This window comes from Corythoichthys intestinalis, chromosome 1, assembly GCF_030265065.1.
Source record: "Corythoichthys intestinalis isolate RoL2023-P3 chromosome 1, ASM3026506v1, whole genome shotgun sequence".
Taxonomy (NCBI): Eukaryota; Metazoa; Chordata; class Actinopteri; order Syngnathiformes; family Syngnathidae; genus Corythoichthys; species Corythoichthys intestinalis.
The window spans coordinates 68,967,013-68,989,744 of NC_080395.1; the positions used below are offsets into that span (position 1 = coordinate 68,967,013).

At 41.9% G+C, this 22,732-nt stretch overlaps 1 protein-coding gene across 5 annotated transcripts in view; it reads right to left on the reverse strand.

The window, feature by feature from the left end:
• LOC130916860 (multiple epidermal growth factor-like domains protein 11) overlaps positions 1 to 22,732 on the reverse strand; it is a 345,443-nt gene that overhangs the window by 138,672 nt on the left and 184,039 nt on the right. For all 5 annotated transcript variants that reach the window (XM_057837918.1, XM_057837935.1, XM_057837926.1 and 2 more), the window contains exons 9-11: positions 18,880 to 19,092; positions 13,285 to 13,459; positions 287 to 407 (exon numbers count right to left, since the gene is read on the reverse strand). In XM_057837918.1, coding sequence (XP_057693901.1) covers positions 287 to 407; positions 13,285 to 13,459; positions 18,880 to 19,092 — 509 coding nt within the window. The remainder of the gene's footprint in view (positions 1 to 286; positions 408 to 13,284; positions 13,460 to 18,879; positions 19,093 to 22,732) is intronic.

Below are 22,732 nucleotides of genomic sequence, written 5' to 3' on the forward strand. Positions count from 1 at the left end.
CATTCTGTCTCTCATGGTTGAGGTTTACCCATGTTGACAGTTACAGGCCTCTCCAATCTTTTCAAGTAGGAGAACTTGCACAATTGGCGGTTGAATAAATACTTATTTGCCCCACTGTATGTGAAAACTAAAATCTGTTACTCATCAGTCTTTCTTCATGTGGTAATACAGTATAGGAGTAATGCTAACTCTGCTAATGCTTTTCAGGCGAGAAACATCTAGTCTAGTGAGAATCTTGAGTGTCAAGAGGGGACAATAATGACGACAATTAAAGGACAATGACAACCTTCTTTGCAACTGCAAAAGCCATCAATGTGTGAGCATGTGATCTCGTTTTGGCAAATACATGACGATGTGCAGTTGACTCCATAGAGGCCTGTTGGACAGGTAACAGAGCAGTCTTCACCCTAGAGAAAAAAACAGTGAAATGGAAATCAGTGTCACGTAGGCAAATACAGGAAGGCTTATACAGTGCTGCTCAAAAGTTTGTGAACCCCCTCAACATTTTGGAATTTTCTATTATTTCAACCTGATTTCCTAATCAATCAATTCAGTAGTTTTTTTTTTGTTTTTTTAACAGTTGTGTTGTCGAGACTAAATTAAAAAGAGTTTTCATCAACTGATGTAGGTGCAAAATTGAACTGTTTGGTCACAACCAAAACCGCCATGTCTGGCGAAAAGTCAACACTGCATACCACCAAAAGAACCTTCTCCCAACAGTGAAGCATGGAGGTGGGAATGTCAAGATCTGGGCTTGCTTTTCATCCTCAGGACCTGGACAACTCCACATAGTCCAGGGAATCATGAATTCTGAGGAATATTGTCAAATCCTAGAACATAACCTGACGCCATCTGTTTTGAAGTTAAAGCTTGGCAGAAGGTGGATCATGCAACATAATAATGATCCAAAGCATTCCAGCAATACAACCAAGGAATGGCTGAAAAAGAAGAAGATTCGTGTTCTGGACTGGCCCAGTCAAAGTCCTGACCTAAATCCCATTGAAATGCTGTGGCGGGACCTGAAGCGAGCAGTTCATGCCAGACGCCCATCAAACCTCTCTCAACTGACTGCGTTCTGCAAGGAAGAATGGGCAAAAATCCCCCAAAGTAGATGTGAGAGGCTGATTAGTCACTACAGAAACCGTTTGGTTGAGGTAATCTCTGCAAAAGGAGGCGCAATATCCTATTAACTGAAGGGGTTCACATACTTTTGCACACATGATATCTGAATTTTTCTTAAATCAACCACTTTTGTTAAATAAAGAATGACAATATAACTATTTCTTTTGTTTCAGTCCATTATTTGGAATGTCAGTATTGTGGATTTGGGTATAACTTAACATTTAATAAGGTTATTTTAGTTTTTTTTACAAAAAATCTGACCATCGCTGTGGGGTTCACAAACTTTCGAGCAGCACTGTATGGCAGAGTCGATGATTTGCTCATGTTTATCATTTAACCCATGCACTGTAAATGCTAATATACAACTTAATTAAATATGATAAGTAAACTAAACTCGATTATTATCAATCTGTTGTGGACAATAAGTATAATTTGGGGCTGGAAAACATGCCTAACTTGATGTATCTCAGTTCAGTGAAATTAAAAATAATTTTTTTTGTACCCGGCGTTCTTTGAGCATTCTTTCAGACATACACAGATCTGCCTCGTCTATTTTGCACTTTTCTGACACCAAAACATTCCCGCACATGTCCACGGTGAACCCTGCCGTCAGCCAGACCTCTCTTCAGCACCTTCACTTACTTGACTTATGGCCCATCGTTTTGGTAAGTAAATATGCCTACGGCGAAGTGACAGTTTATAAAAGAGTAAAATATTATAGCAACTGTTATGTTTTTTTTCCTGTTCTGCCGCAATGGATGATGGGTAGTTGTGGCAACCATTAGTGAGAGTAATGATTGCTGTTGTTATGTCATGTGTGTTCTGTTCAATAAATTGTGTTGTTTCTTGAAGTTGTGCTGTGTATGAGGCTCAAGAACATAAAGAAAGTCGCAGCCGGATTAAACGGCGACTGGCAGCGGGGTGGAGGAAAATTAGCATGACAACAAGAGGAACTGATCATGCGATAAAAGTATTGCACTAAACCACAGCAAATTCGCAAGCATTTAAAGTGCGTACGACTGGAGAAAAAAAGTTTTAAATAGCATTATTATGTGAATTAGAATCATATTTAGAGACGAATCGACAATATATACAACAATTTGGCAAAGAGCAGATGACGAGAAAATAGTCTTTTAATCTACTGGTTAGCCACGCCTACCATTATAGGGCTCTAGCGTCCCCAACAGGAGGATGACATTGGCAGGAAAATGGTTTCATCTATTTTACTACTAAGCACATTGAGGGAGAATTATTCAGAACGAGGAAGATGCGACAAAGAGAGCCGCAAAATGTCATTGTTTCAGTATCTCCAATATTTTTACAGGCTATTCTTTTTATCCAAGTATTTTTCCCCAATAGCTAAATAAATGGTATGGTCTTGACAAATCACAGTCTTGTGCTAAATGGAATATGAAATAATAAAAATGCATTTATTCAGTACGACATGACAAAATTACTCCATAATGGTCAAAACTGTCGACTCCACCTTTACTGTTGCACTTCCCGAACGTTATTTTATGCCACCGTAGTTAGTTGGGCTTCTGTCATTTCCCTGCCCCGGCTTCGGAGAATGAAAACAAACCAAGAGGCGTGAAAGCTAGCCGACCTGCTAACCCGGACCGAGTGATGTTTCAAAGTCTTCGAAGCGAAAAATCACGCATAACTAGCCGAGATAATTTCACATGGCGGCGGGGTTGTCGATTGTCTTCGCCGATCGGCAACCCGCCCGGCGGCGAGCAAGTTAGAGCTCGTCGTTCCCCTGCTGAGGGCTCATTTACGGGAAAGCAGCTGGACAATGACCGCCGGACAAACCGGCCGACGTCGGAGGAGCGAGTAGCTGCCAAATGGTCAACACGAATGTGGCAAAATAATGCTTTACTACACGGCGAAGACGTAAACAGCGAGAGAGTCAAAGGAGAGCGGCTGCAGTTGTTGCGCAGCTAACATGGCTTTTCTACATGCCCATCCATGATCAAACATAAGTAAATAGTCCTTTGTTTAAAGAAAGTTTGTAATGTTTACTTTGTAATCGCTGTATTCGCGGCCATTTTTAGCACAAAGTTGCAATTTATGATCGGGTGGAAAATTTGACAGAACACCGGGCACACGAACAGGGCAATTAACCGAGTATAGAGCTCTCCCAGCAAAGGGATGTGCGACAAGCCACCATTCATCGGCCGGGTGGACAAGGAGCATATCAGCCACAAAATGCAAGCTACCTTGGTATTAAAACGTGTGGCATGATACCAGTATTTAACATACTACAAAAAACTATGTTTACTCACTTCCTCGTAAGTCCAATGGTCCCACAGTTGTTGCACACTTGTTTTGGGCGATCTCGGGGTGAACGGGAACTTTCTGAAATCCAAAAAGGCTCACAAGCCTCTCCCTGGTGCAGCTACAAAAGCCTGCAGCCGTTTGGCTGGCGTGATGCGAAAAATAAACGAATTAATCCGCAAAATCAGCTGAATCCACAGCCCATATACATGCTATAAAGCAATGCTGTATTGTGAGATGCCGACCCGGGTCACGTCACATTCGCAATCGTCCTAAACACGACACTGGAGCCGAAAGTAACTTATTTTCATGGCGCGGGATTAAAAAATTGGATAAATATAAAACAATCGTTTCCACGCACATTCAAGCGGTCCGTTTCATTCAGGAGCATAAAACACCTCATGAAATATGAAATACACATGCTTTTTGGTGTCATACGCACTTTAAATACTACTCTATGTGACTCAAATGCACTGTACTGTTGGGAGTGACGGTGCGAGGCGGGTGAAGCAGCGATGAAGCAAAATTATTTTTTTTCCCTTCATTTCATTATTTATATTTTTAGACTGGGTGCTGAGAAATATCGAGTGCCTAACACCTCCAACCATTTTCAAGGATTTCAAGGACCCATATGAACCATATTATGCCAGCGACCAAGGATATTTGCCTTGAAGTTTTAGGAGACGCCGCTGTCAGGTTGATTGAGTGTATAGTGAGTTCCATTTTCCCTGCACTTAACGTTTGTCTCTAAGACTGAATTGTTATTTTATATTTGCTGTATTTTTCTGCCACACATTGCCGATCTGTGAAAAAAAAGGCCCACTTCACACCGCTCTGTGGTGCAAAAATGTTGGGAACCAGTGATTTAGCCTACCGTAATTCTCCGAAGCCACTACCTTTTTCCCCTCATTTTGAATCCTGCGGCTTATAGTCCAGTGTGGCTTATTTGTTGATTTACAGTGGGGCAAATAAGTATTTAGTCAACCACTAATTGTGCAAGTTCTCCCATTTGAAAATATTAGAGAGGCCTGTAATTGGTAACATGGGTAAGCCTCAACCATGAGAGACAGAATGTGGGGAAAAAAACAAAAACTATAGGTGTCAAACGATTAACATTTTTAATCGAGTTAATCACAGCTTAAAAATGAATTAATTGTAATTAATCGCAGTTCAAACCATCTATAAAATATGCCATATTTTTCTGTAAATTATTGTTGGAATGGAAAGATAAGACACAAGATGGATATATACATTCAACATATGGTACATAAGTACTGTATTTGTTTATCATAACAATAAATCAACAAGATGGCATTACCATTGTTAAGATTCTGTTAAAGCGATCCATGGATAGAACGACTTGTAGTTCTTAAAAGATAAATGTTAGTACAAGTTATAGAAATTTTATATTAAAACCCCTCTTAATGTTTTGTTTTAGTAAAATTTGTAAAATTTTCAATCAAAAAATAAACTAGTAGCCCGCCAGCATTGTTGATGCCAATACTTACTTACACACTGCTCATGGGTGCTGAAGCCTATAAAATCAGTCGCACCCAAGCGCCAGCAGAGGGCAACAAAACTCCGAAAAACACAACAAGTACACATTTAACTCTGCTGTCATTTTCATAGGAGCGGGGCATGTGTGTTAATTGCGTCAAATATTTTAACGTGATTAAAAAATTAATTACCGCCCGTTAACGCGATCATTTTGACAGCCCTAAAAAAAAACAGAAAATCACATTGTTTGATTTTTAAAGAATTCATTTGCAAATCATGGTGGAAAATAAGTATTTGGTCAGTACCACAAATTCTTCTCAATACTTTGTTATGTACCCTTTGTTGGCAATAACAGAGGCCAAACGTTTTCTGTAACTCTTCACAAGCTTTTCACACACTGTTGCTGGTATTTTGGCCTATTCCTCCATGCAGATCTCCTCTAGAGCAGTGATGTTTCGGGGCTGTCGTTGGGCAACACGGACTTTCAACTCCCTCCGCAGATTTTCTATGGGGTTGAGATCTGGAGACTGGCTAAGCCACTCCAGGACCTTGAAATGCTCCTTACGAAGCCACTCCTTTGTTGCCCTGGCTGTGTGTTTGGGATCATTGTCATGCTGAAAGACCCAGCCACGTCTCATCTTCAATGCCCTTGCTAATGGAAGGAGATTTTCACTCAAAATCTCTCGATACATGGCCCCATTCATTCTTTCCTTTACACAGATCAGTCGTCCTGGTCTCTTCGCAGAAAACCAGCTCCAAAGCATGATGTTTCCACCCCCATGCTTCACAGTGGGTATGGTGTTCTTCGGATGCAATTCAGTTTTCTTTCTCCTTCAATCACGAGAAACTGTGTTTCTACCAAAAAGTTCTATTTTAGTTTCATCTGACCATAACACATTCTCCCAGTCCTCTTCTGGATCATCCAAATGCTCTCTAGCGAACCGCAGATGGGCCTGGACGGGGGGACACGTCTGGCAGTGCAGGATTTGAGTCCCTGGCGGCGCGTTGTGTTACTGCAAGCGGCCTTTGTTACTGTGGTCCCAGCTCTGTGTAGGTCATTCACTTGGTCCCCCGTGTGGTTCTGGAATTTTTGCTCACCGTTCTCGTTATCATTTTGACGCCACCTGGTGAGATCTTGCATGGAGCCCCAGATTGAGGGAGATTATCAGTGGTCATGTATGTCTTCCATTTTCTAATAATTGCTCCCCCAGTTGATTTCTTTACACCAAGCGTTTTACCTATTGCAGATTCCCAGCCTGGTGCAGGTCTACAATTTTATTTCTGGTGTCCTTCGACAGCTTTTTGGTTTTGGCCATAGTGGAGTTTGGAGTGTGACTGACTGAGATTGTGGACAGGTGTCTTTTATACCTATAATTAGTTAAAACAGGTGCCATTATTACTGGTAACGAGTGGAGCCTCGTTAGATCTAGTTAGAAGAAGTTAGACGTCTTTGACAGCCAGAAATCTTGCTTGTTTGTAGGTGACCAAATACTTATTTTCCACTCCAATTTGGAAATAAGTTCTTTAAAAATCAAATAATGTCATTTTCTGTTTTTTTCCCACAATCTATCTCTCATGGTTGAGATTTACCCATGTTGACAATTACAGGTCTCTCTAATCTTTTCAAGTAGGAGTACTTGCACAATTGGTGGTTGACTAAATACTTATTTGCCCCAGTGTATTTGAGTTAATAGGTAACACTTTATTTGACAGCGGCGTCATAAGACTGCCATAAGACCATCATAATGATGACATGATACTATCTAAGGCATTAATGAATGCTTATGACGATTGTTATTTCGTGTCATCTGGCAAATTATGTCACTAACCTCATGTAAGTCAAGCTGGGATCTTTTACATCCATTCAAAAGTGAGATAATTTGCTGGATGACACAAAATGACATCTGTTATAAGCATTCATTAAAGCTCATGGCAGTGTCATGTCATAGTTATGATGGTCTTAGGACTACTGTCAAATAAAGTGTTACTAAATACCATAACTGGCAATTATCGAAACAACTAGAACAGTAACTGAAGAAATAATTAGCACAGAACATAATTATTTTGTAATTGATTGTAATTTATATTTGCAGCGATGCAATGTACTAGTATGTCTAGGAGGCATGTTGGATGACAACAGTAGCCAGTATAGTGTACAGAAACATCTGTGCAGAGTATGGACAAGAGACTGCTAGGTCGCAATGGTAAACAAAGTGGTGGAAAATGAGAGGGCAATGATCCTGTGGGACTTCCGGATACAAGCTAATAAGATAGTCGTGGCCAACCAACCGGACATCTTGATCATTGATAAGCATCTTAGAACAGCTGTAGTGATCGATGTAGCCATCGCGAACGATGGCAATATCAGGAAATAGGAACACGAGAAACTAGAGAAATACCAAGGGCTCAAGGAAAAGCTGCAGAGAGCCTGGAAGGTGAAAGTGACAGTAGTGCCTGTGGTCATAGGACCACTGGGGGCCGTGTCCCCCACACTGGAGAATTACCGTATTGGCCCGAATATAAGACGGTGTTTTTGCATTGAAATAAGACTGAAAAAGTGGGAGTCGTCTTATATTCGCAGTCTAGACATACCCATTCACGACGCTAAATGGCGCCAGATATCATTGAAGCGATGTTCTGTCATGACAGATCTCAGCTACTCTCAAGTTTAATCAGTTTGCATTATTTTATTACAATGTTTTTCCTTATTCAGATTTGTTTCAAGACAAGTTACAGTTAGACTTCACTTTGATGGTTAATGCAGTTATTGCAATTTTGTTGTTTTATCAGAATAGATTGGTTTATTTACATTTCAAAAAACAGACGCCATTCATTTACGAATGTGATTGCACTTTAGTTTACATATTTAAATGTTCAGATATTAAGATTTCAATGGGGCAAAATAACATGCTTTTTTCTCTCAAATACATTGTTATAATCATGTTTCAGATGTACTGTAATTATTTTCTGTATAAAAAATAATTGGGTGTTCATAAAGTCTTTTTTCAAACTTGAGTGTTGAAAAAGAGGGGGTCGTTTTATAATCAGGGCCGTGAAACATCCAGACATCTCCATACAGAAGAACGCAGTACGAGGAACAGGAAAGCTACTGCACTGGACCCTCAAGCTCCCAGGCCTACCAGAGGACCCGAGCTTGAGATGAACAGCTACCCACCCTACCATGGGAAGGGAAGAGTTTTATACATATACAGTATGTAGCGGAAAATACAGATGAGGCTGAAAAAGCAATTTCTGCTTTTGCACCCCTCTTTAAACTAAACTGCTGTATTTTAAGCCAAGAGAACTATTGGCTTTGATAAAACAAGATGTGTATATGCTGCCATAGCAGATTCATGGCGCATTAAGCCCCCGAACTATTTTTAATTTGAAATTTGGCCAAATTGGGGGTCTCAGAGCGGAACTTCAAGTCACCTATCCATCCATTATCTTCCGCTTGTTCCGGGGTCGGGTCGCGGGGGCAGCAGCTTTAACAGGGAAGCCCAGACTTCCCTCTCCCCAGCCACTTCAACCAGCTCCTCCGGCGGGATCCCATGGCGTTCCCAGGCCAGCAGAGAGACATAGTCTCTCCAACGTCTCCTGGGTCGTCCCCGGAGCCTCCCGCCGGTGGGACCTGCCCGGAACACCTCTCCAGCGAGGCGTCCAGGCAAATGCCCCGCTCAAACAGATTAAAATGACAGCACAGTGAAAGGTGTACTTGTTGTGTTTTTCAGAGTTTTGCCGTCCTCTGCTGGCGCTTGGGTGCGACTGATTTTATAGGCTTCAGCACCCATGAGCATTGTGTAAGTAATTATTGACATCAACAATGGCGGGCTACTAGTTTATTTTTTGATTGAAAATTTTAAAAAATTTATTAAAACGAAAACATGAAGAGGGGTTTTAATATAAAATTTCTATAACTTGTACTAACATTTGTCTCTTAAGAACTACAAGTCTTTCTATCCATGGATCGCTTTAACAGAATGTTAATGGTAATGCCATCTTGTTGATTTATTGTTATAATAAAGAAATACAGTACTTATGTACCGTTTGTTGAATGTATATATCCATCTTGTGTCTTATCTTTCCATTCCAACAATAATTTACAGAAAAATATGCCACATTTTATAGATGGTTTGAATTGCGATTAATTGCGATTAATTACTTTTTAAGCTGTAATTAACTCGATTAAAAATTTTAATCGTTTGACACCCCTAATATATATATATATATATATATATATATATATATATATATATATATATATATATATATATATATATATATATATATATATATATATGTATATGTGTGTGTGTATGTGTGTGTGTGTGTATATATATTAGTGCTGTCAAACGATTAAAAAATTTAATTTAGTTAATCATATGTCAACTGTGTGATTAATCATGATTAATCGCATGTTGCTCTTCAGGAAAAAAAAAATCTAGGAAAATACTATAACTGACTTAAAATTTGTTTTCAGATGAAATGTTTGATGTATGAATGAATTAATACTTAACCGAATAGAGTTTTAAAATTTTATTTAACAACTCAGCTCGTATAAAATAAAATAAATTGTCAGTATTATACAGAAAAGAGCTTAACAGATTAAAGGTACTCAGACTAACAATATGGCTCAAGTACCGTTTGGCATATTGCCCAAAATTAACGGCCAACTTAAAGAGCAGACAAGCACAATACAGGAACAATAACTAGTGTTTCAAAAAATGTGTAAACAACTTGTCTGTTAAATTAAACATTTCACACAAATAAATGCAGCATTTGCAGTTTTACACTAAATGGCCTGAAAGCTGTGTGAGATATAAAATAAATAAATAAAAATAATTTGTCAATTTTCACACACTTAACTGAAAAACATTACACTAAAATGTATGTAAAGGTGTTTAGAAACACTGCTTAAGTTAGCCAGTCATAACCTTTTTTTTTTTTTTTTTTTTGTCCAGTGGTCTCCTGTCAGTGCAACAAACGTAACTCTGGCTAGTTGCTCCACCTTCGTTGCCTTTTCATTTTCCAAAAATTCATGAATTTTTGTGGCAATAGTTGCCCGTGAAGGTGTTCTGTATGTTGGATCGCCCGATGCTATCTGGATGAGCTTTTCAAGGCCCTTGTCTTCGATTAAGTTACACTCTCTGGCTACCCATCTAGCGATAGCAGTAGTCAACCTACTTGTTGTCCTTTTGTTGACAAGTCCAAGTCCGCACTCTGCCAGTGTAGCTTGATGACTGCGGCTTGATTTTGCGGTGTTAGCGTCATTGCTAACACTAGCGAAGATATGCTTTGCCCAAAGGTGGTACTTTAGGCTGGATGTGCTTCAATGGAGGGACAGTTCATCACAGCAGTGTGTGCACACAACTTTTGTTTTATCCAGATTTCCATTAGGCAGCTTTTTAAAACGGAATTTGCCATGAAGCAGTCCTGGGTCATCATCCTCACTCATCGTGGCATATACTGTATATAACCGCTATGCCCTACCAGTAATCAGATACCCTGCCGGCATTGTATCCTGGCCACTGGAAGAGATGCAGGCTACCGACATCAAGACAAGGAAGCTCCTTACAATGCATGGAGGGTTTCACCCCAAGTGCAGCATCCTGAGGCTCTACACAAAGCGGAAAGAGGGAGACCGAGGACTAGTGAGCATCAGAGCCACTATCCAGGAGGAAACTACATCCCTTCAAGAGTACATCATGATGATGGCCCCCAGTGATGACCTGCTTGGTGAATGCCTCAGGCAACAGAAGCTGAGTCAGGAGGAGGACCCTGAGGAGATATCATGGAAGGACAAGCCCTGCATGGTGTGTACCACTGACAAATTGAGGGGGTAGCTGACATGGGAAAAACATACCAGTGGCTGTAAAAGGCCGGACTGAGAGACAGCACGGAGGAACTGATCATGGCAGCAGAAGAACAGGCCCTTTACTCAAGATCAATAGAGGCAGGGGTCTATCACACCAGACAGGACCCCAGGTGCAGGCTATGCCAGGGGTCTGCAACCCTGGTCCTCGAGAGCCGCTATCCAGCTTGTTTTCCATGTCTCCCTCCTTTAACACACCTGAATCAAATGATCAGCTCGTCAGCAAGCTCTGCAGGAGCCTGATAACGATCCTGATAATTGGATTCAGGTATGTGAAAGGAGGGATACATGGAAACCAAGCTGGATAGCGGCTCTCGAGGACCAGGGTTGCAGACCCTTGGGCTATGCAAAGAGGCCCCTGAGACAGTCCAGCACATCACAGCAGGGTGTAAGATGCTGGCAGGCAAGGCATACATGAAACGACATAACTAGGTAGGAGGCCTAGTGTACAGGAACATCTGTGCCGAGTATGGACTGGGGACCCCAGTGTCAAGGTGGGTGACACCTCCAAAGGTGGTCGAGAACAACCGAGCCAAGGTCCTATGGGACTTCCAGATCCAGACAGACAAACAGGTGATGGCCAACCAGCCGGACATAGTGGTGGTGGATAAACATCAGAAGACAGCAGTAGTGATAGATGAGCGATAGCAACATCAGGAAAAAAGAACACGAAAAGCTGTATTATGTATATTATATACTATACTATATATATACTGTATATTATGTATATATATATATATATATATATGTGTGTGTGTGTGTGTGTGTATATATATATATGTGTATATATGTGTATATATATATATATATATATGTGTGTGTATATATGTGTATATATATATATATATATATATATATATATATATATATATATATGTGTGTGTGTATATACACACACATACATACATTACATTTTTGCATCGGGAAAAAATACTTTTACTTTTTACTTGTAAAATTTAAAGCAAGTACTTTGTACTTTTACTTGAGTCTTTTTTTCCTTAGATACTTGTACTTATACTTAAGGAATTTTGTACCTGTATTTGTACTTTTACTTAATTAAAAAAATGTGAGTACTTTATCCACCACTGCTCATGATGAATTGAAGGCCATCGCAAATGACATTGAGTGAAAATTGGCAACATTGCTGGAATTATCCAGAATGAATACACAACAAAAGTGGGCCTTCTCCTCCATACTTTCACCTTCATCAAAAATAACAGAATAGCTGACAAGGAACGAACGTAGTGGAGTCCAGCACCTACTGGGAATCCAGTTGTTGTCCTGCCGAGTACGCAAAAACGGTCCCCTCTGCAGTTACAAGCTTGCTAGTGTAGCATACTCTTCACACAAAGCAGCTCAGGGAACATAGTGCAAAAAACCCCAAAAAAAAACAGTCTTCGTGCAGTATTCTCATGCCATTTTTGTTTTCAAAGGAAAGTAAGTCAGCTTAAATCTTGGTCTTTTGCTTGCAGTCATTTGAAGAGTGAAAACAAAATTTGAAAATTGGAAAATGGAGGATGTGAAATAGTGTAATATACCAAAAACAAGCACTAATACCTTATGAATAACAAATAACACTGAACGCAAACGTCTATGAGGAAATTAGAAGTATAGTAATCACATGAGACGTTTTTTGTTTTTGTTTCAGTAGTGTTCTAGTAGGGGTACATATGATGGGGCAAAGGGGTACATGTGATTCTTTGTCTCCCAAAAGGTTATCGATATGCCCCTGCCAAGAATTGATATCGTATTCAAAAGGTGTCACTGTTAGGGCTCCTGCTCCTCTCTCCTGAGCCCTGGCCTACCTCCTGCAGGTGTGCCTGTTTTTATTTTGATTACAGATTGCACGAGACGGGGTGAGCGGCCACAGGTGATGGTGATGATAATCAGCCCTCTTTAAAAGCAGTGGACGCCGCCACCTCGTCGCCCGATCAACGTGTCTGTTTGCTAAGTCAGTTGTATCTTGCATTCTTTACTTATTTCTCTGATCACCGGCTCACGACATTTTTTGCTCTTGTCCCAGGTCCTGTTTTTTGCGCGCCCCTTGTCGGAATGCCCCAAAATGAATTCATTGACTGCCATTGACCGCCATAGACGTTGAATGTTCATTCGCTGCCAACCGCCCTCTTCAAACGAATTGGACGTCTACTACTGACAAACTCAATTCAATTCACAGCAGAAGGATGAAAAGCACTTGTTTTCTGTTTATTATTTGTATAGTAAAATATTGTAGAATTATTTCCTGACCCATGTATCAATAATTGTTATATCGCCACATCGTGAGATGATTGTTATTACAAATCGTATTGTATTGGGTGGTACACAAAGGTGCCAGCCCCTAGTATACATTGTCAAATGTTTGTCTCAGCTTGCATTTCATATGCTTTACAGTAAGTACAGTATGACTAAGTGCATGGGCATTTCAAAGTAATCATAACAGTAATATTGTAAGTCGCAAATCCTTAAGAAAGTATAGTTGTTTTTTTTTAAAACCTGCCACATGTCTTTACACTTACTATGTATCCCGGAGCACACGTGCAGACTCCAGTGATGCCGTCACAGTCAGCTCCGTTAGCACAGGTACACACTTCTTTGCAGCCTTCACCGTAGAAACCTGATGGACAGGTCTCATTGCATAATAGTCCTGTCCATCCCGCTGCACAAGAGCAATCTCCTGATGACGGGTGACAACTGGAAGCAAGTACATCAGAAGAAGCTACATATTAAAAATTTTTGACATTTACGATCCGGGAAATAAAAGCACTATCAATACTTTGATACAGGGTTCACATCTTAAGCCAAATTCAAGCATCATTTAAGGACTTTAAGACCAGTTTTTCCAGTATCATTGAAGGTTGTATTTTACTTTTTCTTTTCTTTTTTTTTTTTAATTAAACATCGTGCCTTCATACAAGTATGCAAACATCTTCCAAAATGCTCTGAGAGCCCGGGGACTCGAGAAATTTAGTTTGAAAGGTGCCGATTCTGAAACCCCCTGCTTTATGGGTGGAGGCGTTCCCGGCGCCAGTGAGCATTTTGAGACCACTTCGGATGGAGCAGCAAAACATGCATGAATTTGAGAGAGGTGCTGGCATAGTGGAACAGTGGTACCTACATATACGTATGAATTTAATTCGTTCCAGGACCTGGGCTGTAAGTGGAAATGGTCGTATGTCGAGGAGGATTTTCCCATAGGAATACATTATACAGTAATTGGATTAATTTGCTCCACAGCCCAAAAGCCTACGCTAAATCCTTCATAAATACTGCAGGTACAATTGCAAACAGCAATTACACATAGCTAAAACAAATATTAAATACAAATCGGAATGATAATAATTTGATAAAACTCTAACGAATCGGGTTCTAATTTGGCGGTTGTGTTTTGCATGCTGTTCTTAAACAGACTGACGAGAGAGTCACAGAGGTGCGTTAGAGCTTTTACTTTCACTTTTCATGTTCTGTTGTTGTTGTCGTCGGCTAGGGGGGATAGTAGCTGTGTTGTGTTGCACAAGTTCTGAAATAAATGATTAAAAACCTGACGAATCTGGCGACTTCTTGACGATGTTTTACCATATTAATAATTGTCACCTTGACTTATAAAGACTGGCGAACGGAGGTCGGAGGAGGACCGTCAAGATTGTAGACATTCCATCATTTCCATCTTCATTTCAATGGTAAGTGTCACCTTTTCCCCTTTTTCACCACCTGAATTCCGGGCCACTTCCAGGAGAGCCAGACTTACAGTGCCTTGCAAAAGTATTCGGCCCCCTTGAATCTTGCAACCTTTCGCCACATTTCAGGCTTCAAACATAAAGATATGAAATTTAATTTTTTGGTCAAGAATCAACAACAAGTGGGACACAATCGAGAAGTGGAACAACATTTATTGGATAATTTAAACTTTTTTAACAAATAAAAAACTGAAAAGTGGGGCGTGCAATATTATTCGGCCCCTTTACTTTCAGTGCAGCAAACTCACTCCAGAAGTTCAGTGAGGATCTCTGAATGATCCAATGTTGTCCTAAATAACAGATGATGATAAATAGAATCCACCTGTGTGTAATCAAGTCTCCGTATAAATGCACCTGCTCTGTGATAGTCTCAGGGTTCTGTTTAAAGTGCAGAGAGCGTTATGAAAACCAAGGAACACACCAGGCAGGTCCGAGATACTGTTGTGGAGAAGTTTAAAGCCGGATTTGGATACAAAAAGATTTCCCAAGCTTTAAACATCTCAAGGAGCACTGTGCAAGCCATCATATTGAAATGGAAGGAGCATCAGTCCACTGCAAATCTACCAAGACCCGGCCGTCCTTCCAAACTTTCTTCTCAAACAAGGAGAAAACTGATCAGAGATGCAGCCAAGAGGCCCATGATCACTCTGGATGAACTGCAGAGATCTACAGCTGAGGTGGGAGAGTCTGTCCATAGGACAACAACCTTTCGCCACATTTCAGGCTTCAAACAAAAAGATATAAAATTTTAATTTTTTGTCAAGAATCAACAACAAGTGGGACACAATCGTGAAGTGGAACAAAATTTATTGGATAATTTAAACTTTTTTAACAAATAAAAAACTGAAAAGTGGGGCGTGCAATATTATTCGGCCCCCTTGCGTTAATACTTTGTAGCGCCACCTTTTGCTCCAATTACAGCTGCAAGTCGCTTGGGGTATGTTTCTATCAGTTTTGCACATCGAGAGACTGACATTCTTGCCCATTCTTCCTTGCAAAACAGCTCGAGCTCAGTGAGGTTGGATGGAGAGTGTTTGTGAACAGCAATTTTCAGCTCTTTCCACAGATTCTCGATTGGATTCAGGTCTGGACTTTGACTTGGCCATTCTAACACCTGGATACGTTTATTTTTGAGCCATTCCATTGTAGATTTCGCTTTATGTTTTGGATCATTGTCCTGTTGGAAGATAAATCTCCGTCCCAGTCTCAGGTCTTGTGCAGATACCAACAGGTTTTCTTCCAGAATGTTCCTGTATTTGGCTGCATCCATCTTCCCGTCAATTTTAACCATCTTCCCTGTCCCTGCTGAAGAAAAGCAGGCCCATACCATGATGCTGCCACCACCATGTTTGACAGTGGGGATGGTGTGTTCAGGGTGATGAGCTGTGTTGCTTTTACGCCAAACATATCGTTTTGCATTGTGGCCAAAAAGTTTAATTTTGGTTTCATCTGACCAGAGCACCTTCTTCCACATGTTTGGTGTGTCTCCCAGGTGGCTTGTGGCAAACTTTAAACGAGACTTTTTATGGATATCTCTGAGAAATGGCTTTCTTCTTGCCACTCTTCCATAAAGGCCAGATTTGTGCAGTGTACGACTGATTGTTGTCCTATGGACAGACTCTCCCACCTCAGCTATAGATCTCTGCAGTTCATCCAGAGTGATCATGGGCCTCTTGGCTGCATCTCTGATCAGTTTTCTCCTTGTTTGAGAAGAAAGTTTGGAAGGACGGCCGGGTCTTGGTAGATTTGCAGTGGTCTGATGCTCCTTCCATTTCAATATGATGGCTTGCACAGTGCTCCTTGAGATGTTTAAAGCTTGGGAAATCTTTTTGTATCCAAATCCGGCTTTAAACTTCTCCACAACAGTATCTCGGACCTGCCTGGTGTGTTCCTTGGTTTTCATAACGCTCTCTGCACTTTAAACAGAACCCTGAGACTATCACAGAGCAGGTGCATTTATACGGAGACTTGATTACACACATTTGGATTCTATTTATCATCATCGGTCATTTAGGACAACATTGGATCATTCAGAGATCCTCACTGAACTTCTGGAGTGAGTTTGCTGCACTGAAAGTAAAGGGGCCGAATAATATTGTACGCCCCACTTTTCAGTTTTTTATTTGTTAAAAAAGTTTAAATTATCCAATAAATGTTGTTCCACTTCACGATTGTGTCCCACTTGTTGTTGATTCTTGACAAAAAAATTAAATTTCATATCTTTATGTTTGAAGCCTGAAATGTGGCGAAAGGTTGCAAGATTCAAGGGGGCCGAATACTTTTGCAAGGCACTGTATTTGTTTTTTGTTATTTTGGCCGAATATGGCTCTTTCAACATTTTGGGTTGCCGACCCCTGGCCTAGGAGCAGCAACCTTAACTGGGCTCAGCTGGCAGTGCATGCAACTTCGTCCTTCAGTGGGTACCTGGTAGGGAGTTGCTGTCGCATACCTGGGTATAGTGAGGCACGGGAATGTGTGTATGAAAAAATCTGGTATTTTCCTCTGTTAATGGCTTTACGAAATGGAATCTATTCAGCGCTTAGCCACTTCAAATTTCCAGAGAAAAAAAATCACCATATAAGGGCTGAACACCCTAATGTATATATATACGTACACAAAGACACGCACACACAGTATGGCTCTCATGGAATCACATTTTAAAATATGCTGGGTAGGGGTGTGCCATCTTAGGCACCCCACGATTCGATTCGATTACGATTCAGGGTGCTACGATTTGTTTCTTGAACAATGATCACGGTATTGACGATGATCACGGTTATCACGATTATCACAATTATCGATCCGTCGCACATTACTAATTAATGAAGTAGCCAAACAAATTTATATCCATTATTTATTTAAAATATCTTAATGATTCAACAGGTACGATGGAAACATACCCATACAACCAAAAGTTGCCCTTAAACTGCTTTTATTTATTTATTCATTTTTTTATTTTTATAATAAAGTGCAATTAATCATTTTAATGGCCTTTTTCTCTCAACAATACAGTGAAATTTACACAGGTGGAATGAATTCCAGATTTTTTGGAAACAAAGTGTCTTTAGAAATAAGACTCCTTTTAACCAATATACTTTGTTTTCACAGATTTCTGTACTATTTCGCATGTTAGTAGTGTTACCGCTGTACTTAATCACGGTTTTACATGTTGTGCATACGAAATATACGTGAGCAAATCAGCCAATTAGCTGAGCGCTCGGCGCTAACGGTTAACATCTCAAAAACAACACCAATAAAGGCTAAACAGTACAAGGGGGTTCGTGTACTCAATTCTTATAGACGCACACGGGTCTTAGCAACACACTCAGGACATTTTTCAATTGACATGACTTGAAACCACTGCTGGACAACGGAAAGACAAGGAGCAACGAACTATCTCTCATCCCTCTCGCTCTAAAAAATAACTTGCGCACAGAAACGCAACTGCCGGGTCCTGCCTGTCTCATACACAAATTTATTTTCCGGTCTTTTGAAAAGGAGTCAATCGCTCGCTCAGTAACTGGCAGCATCCATCATAATGTTGTGCGTGCGTCCGCTAAAGGTGTCCAGGCAGCAGACGTGTCTTGAATTTCGTTCCGCTACGAGCTGCTGTCAGAGTTATTAGGGAAAATCATCGATTTTGAACATTTATGAATCATAATCATAATTGTGTGCCTAACACTTCCAAACATTTTCAAGTACTTACTTAATATTCAAGCATGTTGATCATTGTAGGGTACAATTTTCTCATTTTAAGTGCAATCGTGGCATTATTTGTATAGAATGTACCCGGTGCTTAATTGGAAGTTGCTCCTTAAAGCGTCAAAAAAGAGAACATCCTCCCGCCCATTTTGTGGATTTTCAAACAAACAAGTGTTTATTTTTTCAAAGCACACCTGATTTCTCAGGGAAAGTACTGTGGGTTCAGGACAGACATGGACTCAGTGGCATTACTATTTTTTTTTCTATGCTGTATATAATTTTGGTAGTACTGTAGATGTATTTTTTGTTCAACAATTGTCAGCTGGTAGTTTGTCTGACTTTCAGTTTCCATCAGCACTGTCAAAGTGTCCTTGAACAATATTCCTTGCACAGCATTACTGATATAAAAAGTTCCACGGAAGCATGGCCACCCTGTTCATCAACTTCCTTTTTTTTTTTTTTGCAGTCATAATATCTTTCCTATTATCTGCAGAAACTGTTGAATTACGATGACTTGCTATTCATCAAAGAATTTTAGATCTAATCACTACATCCTTGGCTTTCTTTAAACACTGCTGGAACCAAGTCCCATCAAAATTGAATCAGCTGCAGCATTTAAAAAGCTCTCTAAGCACCTCTGTAGTATATATTGGGATGCTTAAAGCTTTTGATCACCTGAGTGTGTTTGCAATTTTGCAGGGGCAGTCCTTGTCACAGAGGAGTCCATAAATTCCAGCTGGGCAGAAGCGGTCTTGGCAGCTTGGACCCTTGAAGCCCTCATTGCAAAGACAGGCACCATTTATGTGGTAGCACTTAGCCCCATTTTGGCAGTCACATTTGTGGGCACACTGTGGTCCATAGGTGCCAACTGGACATTCATCCTGGCACCTGTGGTGGAAAAGTGGAAAGGATAAATAGTCCTCAAGTAAAGCTGGTTATCGAAAAAGCTCAAATAAAAATGACAGTAACATCGTTACAACCAATTTTCTCACACGCGTTCACAGGACAGTCAATAAATACATAATTTTGATGTGTCCAATTAAAATTCCTTATTCCTGTACAGGATTGTGGATGAGCGTTAGCATTTCCCAGCTGACATTTGTCAATCTCAGGGCAAAAATCAATAAACAACCATTCACACCCACTTTGAATTCTAATTTACGCGACTGATGAATACATCCATCAAATTTCTCCAATTCCTTTGAGCTAACATGAAGTGTACCATGAAACGCATTGAAATTTTTAAGGTTAAAAGGACACACATTATGCCGACATCCACCAGCAGCACAAAACGTTAGACGTTACAAAGAGACTGTTCGAACGGGAATTATCATTAATGAACTCTTGCCAGTAAACTACGGTCTATGAATCAAAGTAATGAATTAAATATATGGTCTGCCTCCTCAGCTGTATATCTTGTTTGCTGTGTTAACAGATTTTCTCAATTGCTTTGGTACGTTTTTCAGATCAGACTTGCAATTCTCAAAACTACTTGTTCAATCCTCACAGCAGAGAATCACTAGTGCACATTAAAAAAGCAGTTTTTCATTCCTTTGAGCAAGTTGCAGATGTTTTTGTGCATCCATGCAAACAATTTTGTACAATCTGATGCTATTTCCTACAATATCAGTTGCATCTGCCATGATGCATCATGTTTTGGACACTCGGGTGAAGAGAGGGAAGGAGCTGTCAACTGATCACCACCTGGTGGTGTGTTGGCTCCGATGGCGGGGGAAGATGCTGGCCAGACCTGGCAGGCCCAAACGTATTGTGAGGGTCTGCTTAGAACGTCTGGCAGAATCCCCTGCCAGAAAAAGTTTCAACACCCACCTCCGGCAGAACTTCTCCCTTGTCCCGGGGGAGGTGGGGGACATTGAGTCCGAGTGGGCCATGTTCTGCACCTCCATTGTTGAGGCGGCCGATCGGAGCTGTGGCCGTAAGGTGGTTGGTGTCTGTCGTGGCGGCAATCCCCGAACCCGCTGGTGGATACCAGCAGTAAGGGATGCCATCAAGCTGAAGAAGGAGGTCTATCGAGCCTTTTTGGCCTGTGGGACTCCGGAGGCAGCTGACGGGTACCGGCTGGCGAAGCGGACTGCTGCTTCGGCGGTCGCCGAGGCAAAAACTCGGGACATGGGAGGAGTTTGGCGAGGCCATGGAAAACGACTTCCGGACGGCTTCGAGGAAATTCTGGTCCACCATCTGGCGTCTGAGAAGAAGAAAGCAGTGCACCATTAACACTGTGTATAGTGAAGATGGTGTACTGCTGACCTCGACTCGGGACATCGTGAGTCATGGGCAGAACACTTCGAAGCCCTCCTCAATTCCACCGACAAGCCTTCCTTTGAGGAAGCAGAGTCTGAGAACTCCATGGTGGGCTCTTTGATCTCTGGGGTTCAAGTCACTGAGGTGGTTGGAAAGCTCCTCGGTGGCAAGGCCCCGGGGGTAGATGAGATCCGCCTGGAGTTCCTAAAGGCTTTGGATGTTGTAGGGCTGTCATGGCTGACACGTCTCTACAACATCGCGTGGACATCGGGGACAGTGCCTCTGGATTGGCAGACCGGGGTGGTGGTCCCCCTTTTTAAGAAGGGGGACCGGAGGGTGTGTACCAATTATAGAGGGATCACACTCCTCAGCCTCGCTGGTAAAGTCTATTCAGGGGTGCTGGAGAGGAGAGTCCGTCGAGAAGTTGAATCTCGGAATTAAGAGGAACAGTGTGGTTTTCATCCCGGCCGTGGAACAGTGGACCAGCTCTACACTCTCGTCAGGGTCCTCGAGGGTGCATGGGAGTTCGCCCAACCAGTCTACATGTGTTTTGTGGATCTGGAGAAGGCGTTCGACCGTGTGCCTCGAGGAGTCCTGTGGGGGGTGCTCCGGGAGTACGGAGTAACGAGCCCCTTGGTAAGGGCTGTTCGGTCCCTGTACGACCGGTGTCAGAGTTTGGTCCATATTGCCGGCAGTAAGTCGAATTCGTTCCCAGTGAAGGTTGGACTCCGCCAAGGCTGCCCTTTATCACCGATTCTATTCATAATTTTTATGGACAGAATTTCTAGATGCAGCCGAAGCGTTGAGGGGGTCCGGTTTGGTGACCTCAGCATTGAATCTCTGCTTTTTGTATGTATTATGTAGTGCTGTTGGCTTCATCAAGCCGTGACCTTCAACTCTCACTGGAGTGGTTCGCAGCTGAGTGTGAAGCGGTTGGGATGAAGATCAGCACCTCCAAATCCGAGACCATGGTCCTCAGTCAGAAAAGGGTGGAGTGCCGTCTCCGGGTCGGGGATGAGATCCTGCCCCAAGTGGAGGAGTTCAAGTATCTTGGGGTCTTGTTCACGAGTGATGGTAGGAGGGAGCGGGAGATCGACAGGCGGATCGGTGCAGCGTCTGCAGTAATGCAGACTCTGCACCGGTCCGTTGTGGTGAAGAAGGAGCTGAGCCGAAAGGCAAAGCTCTCAATTTACCAGTGGATCTACGTTCCTACCCTCACCTATGGTCACGAGCTGTGGGTCGTGACCGAAAGAACAACATCCCGGAGACAATCGGCCGAAATGAGTTTCCTCCGCAGGGTCTCCGGTCTCTCCCTTAGAGATAAGATGAGAAGCTCGGTCATCCGGGAGGGACTCGGCGTCGAGCCGCTACTCCTCCGCGTAGAGAGGAGCCAGCTGAGGTGGCTCAGGCATCTGGTTAGGATGCCTCTGGGACGCCTCCCTGGAGAGGTGTTCTGGGCATGTCCCACCGGTGGGATGCCCCGGGGACGAGCCAGGACACGGTGGAGAGACTATGTCTCTCGGCTGGCCTGGGAACACCTTGGGATCCCGCCGGAGGAGCTGGTCGAAGTGGCTGAGGAAAGGGAAGTCTGGGCTTCCCTGTTAAAGCTGCTGCCCCCGCGACCTGACCGAAACAAGCGGAAGATGATGGATGGATGGATGGATGGATGGATGGATGGATGGATGGATGGATGGATGGATGGATGGATGGATGGATGGATGGATGGATGGATGGATGGATGGATGGATGGAGGGAGGGATATGCCATGATGGTCAAAATGGATTATCATGGGTCTCTATTGAATAGTCTCACCACCCACAACATCTAGTCATTACTTCATTGCATAAGCCTTTACATGCAAAATGGATGAACATGTTGTCAGAATATGTCAACATGTGTGTGCTTATTTTTGAGCATTTTCATGACTTATTTTACGTAACTTGTTTTAACCTGCTAAAATTTGTAATAGTTTGGGACAATGTGAGTTTCCACCACGCCAACATTATCAGGGAATGGTTTGCAACCTACAACAGAATGGTAATGAAGTTCCTACCACGATACTCCCCATTCCTCAGTCCCACAGAAGAATTTTTTTCCCGCATGGAGATGGCAAGTGGATGATCACCAGCCTCACAATCAGATGACTCTCCTGGATGCCATGAATGTAGCATGCAGTGACATCACAGCAGATGCCTGCAGAGGCTGGGTAAGGCATTCAAGATGATTCTTTCCTATACTAAAATTACCGCCTTCATTTTATTTGCCG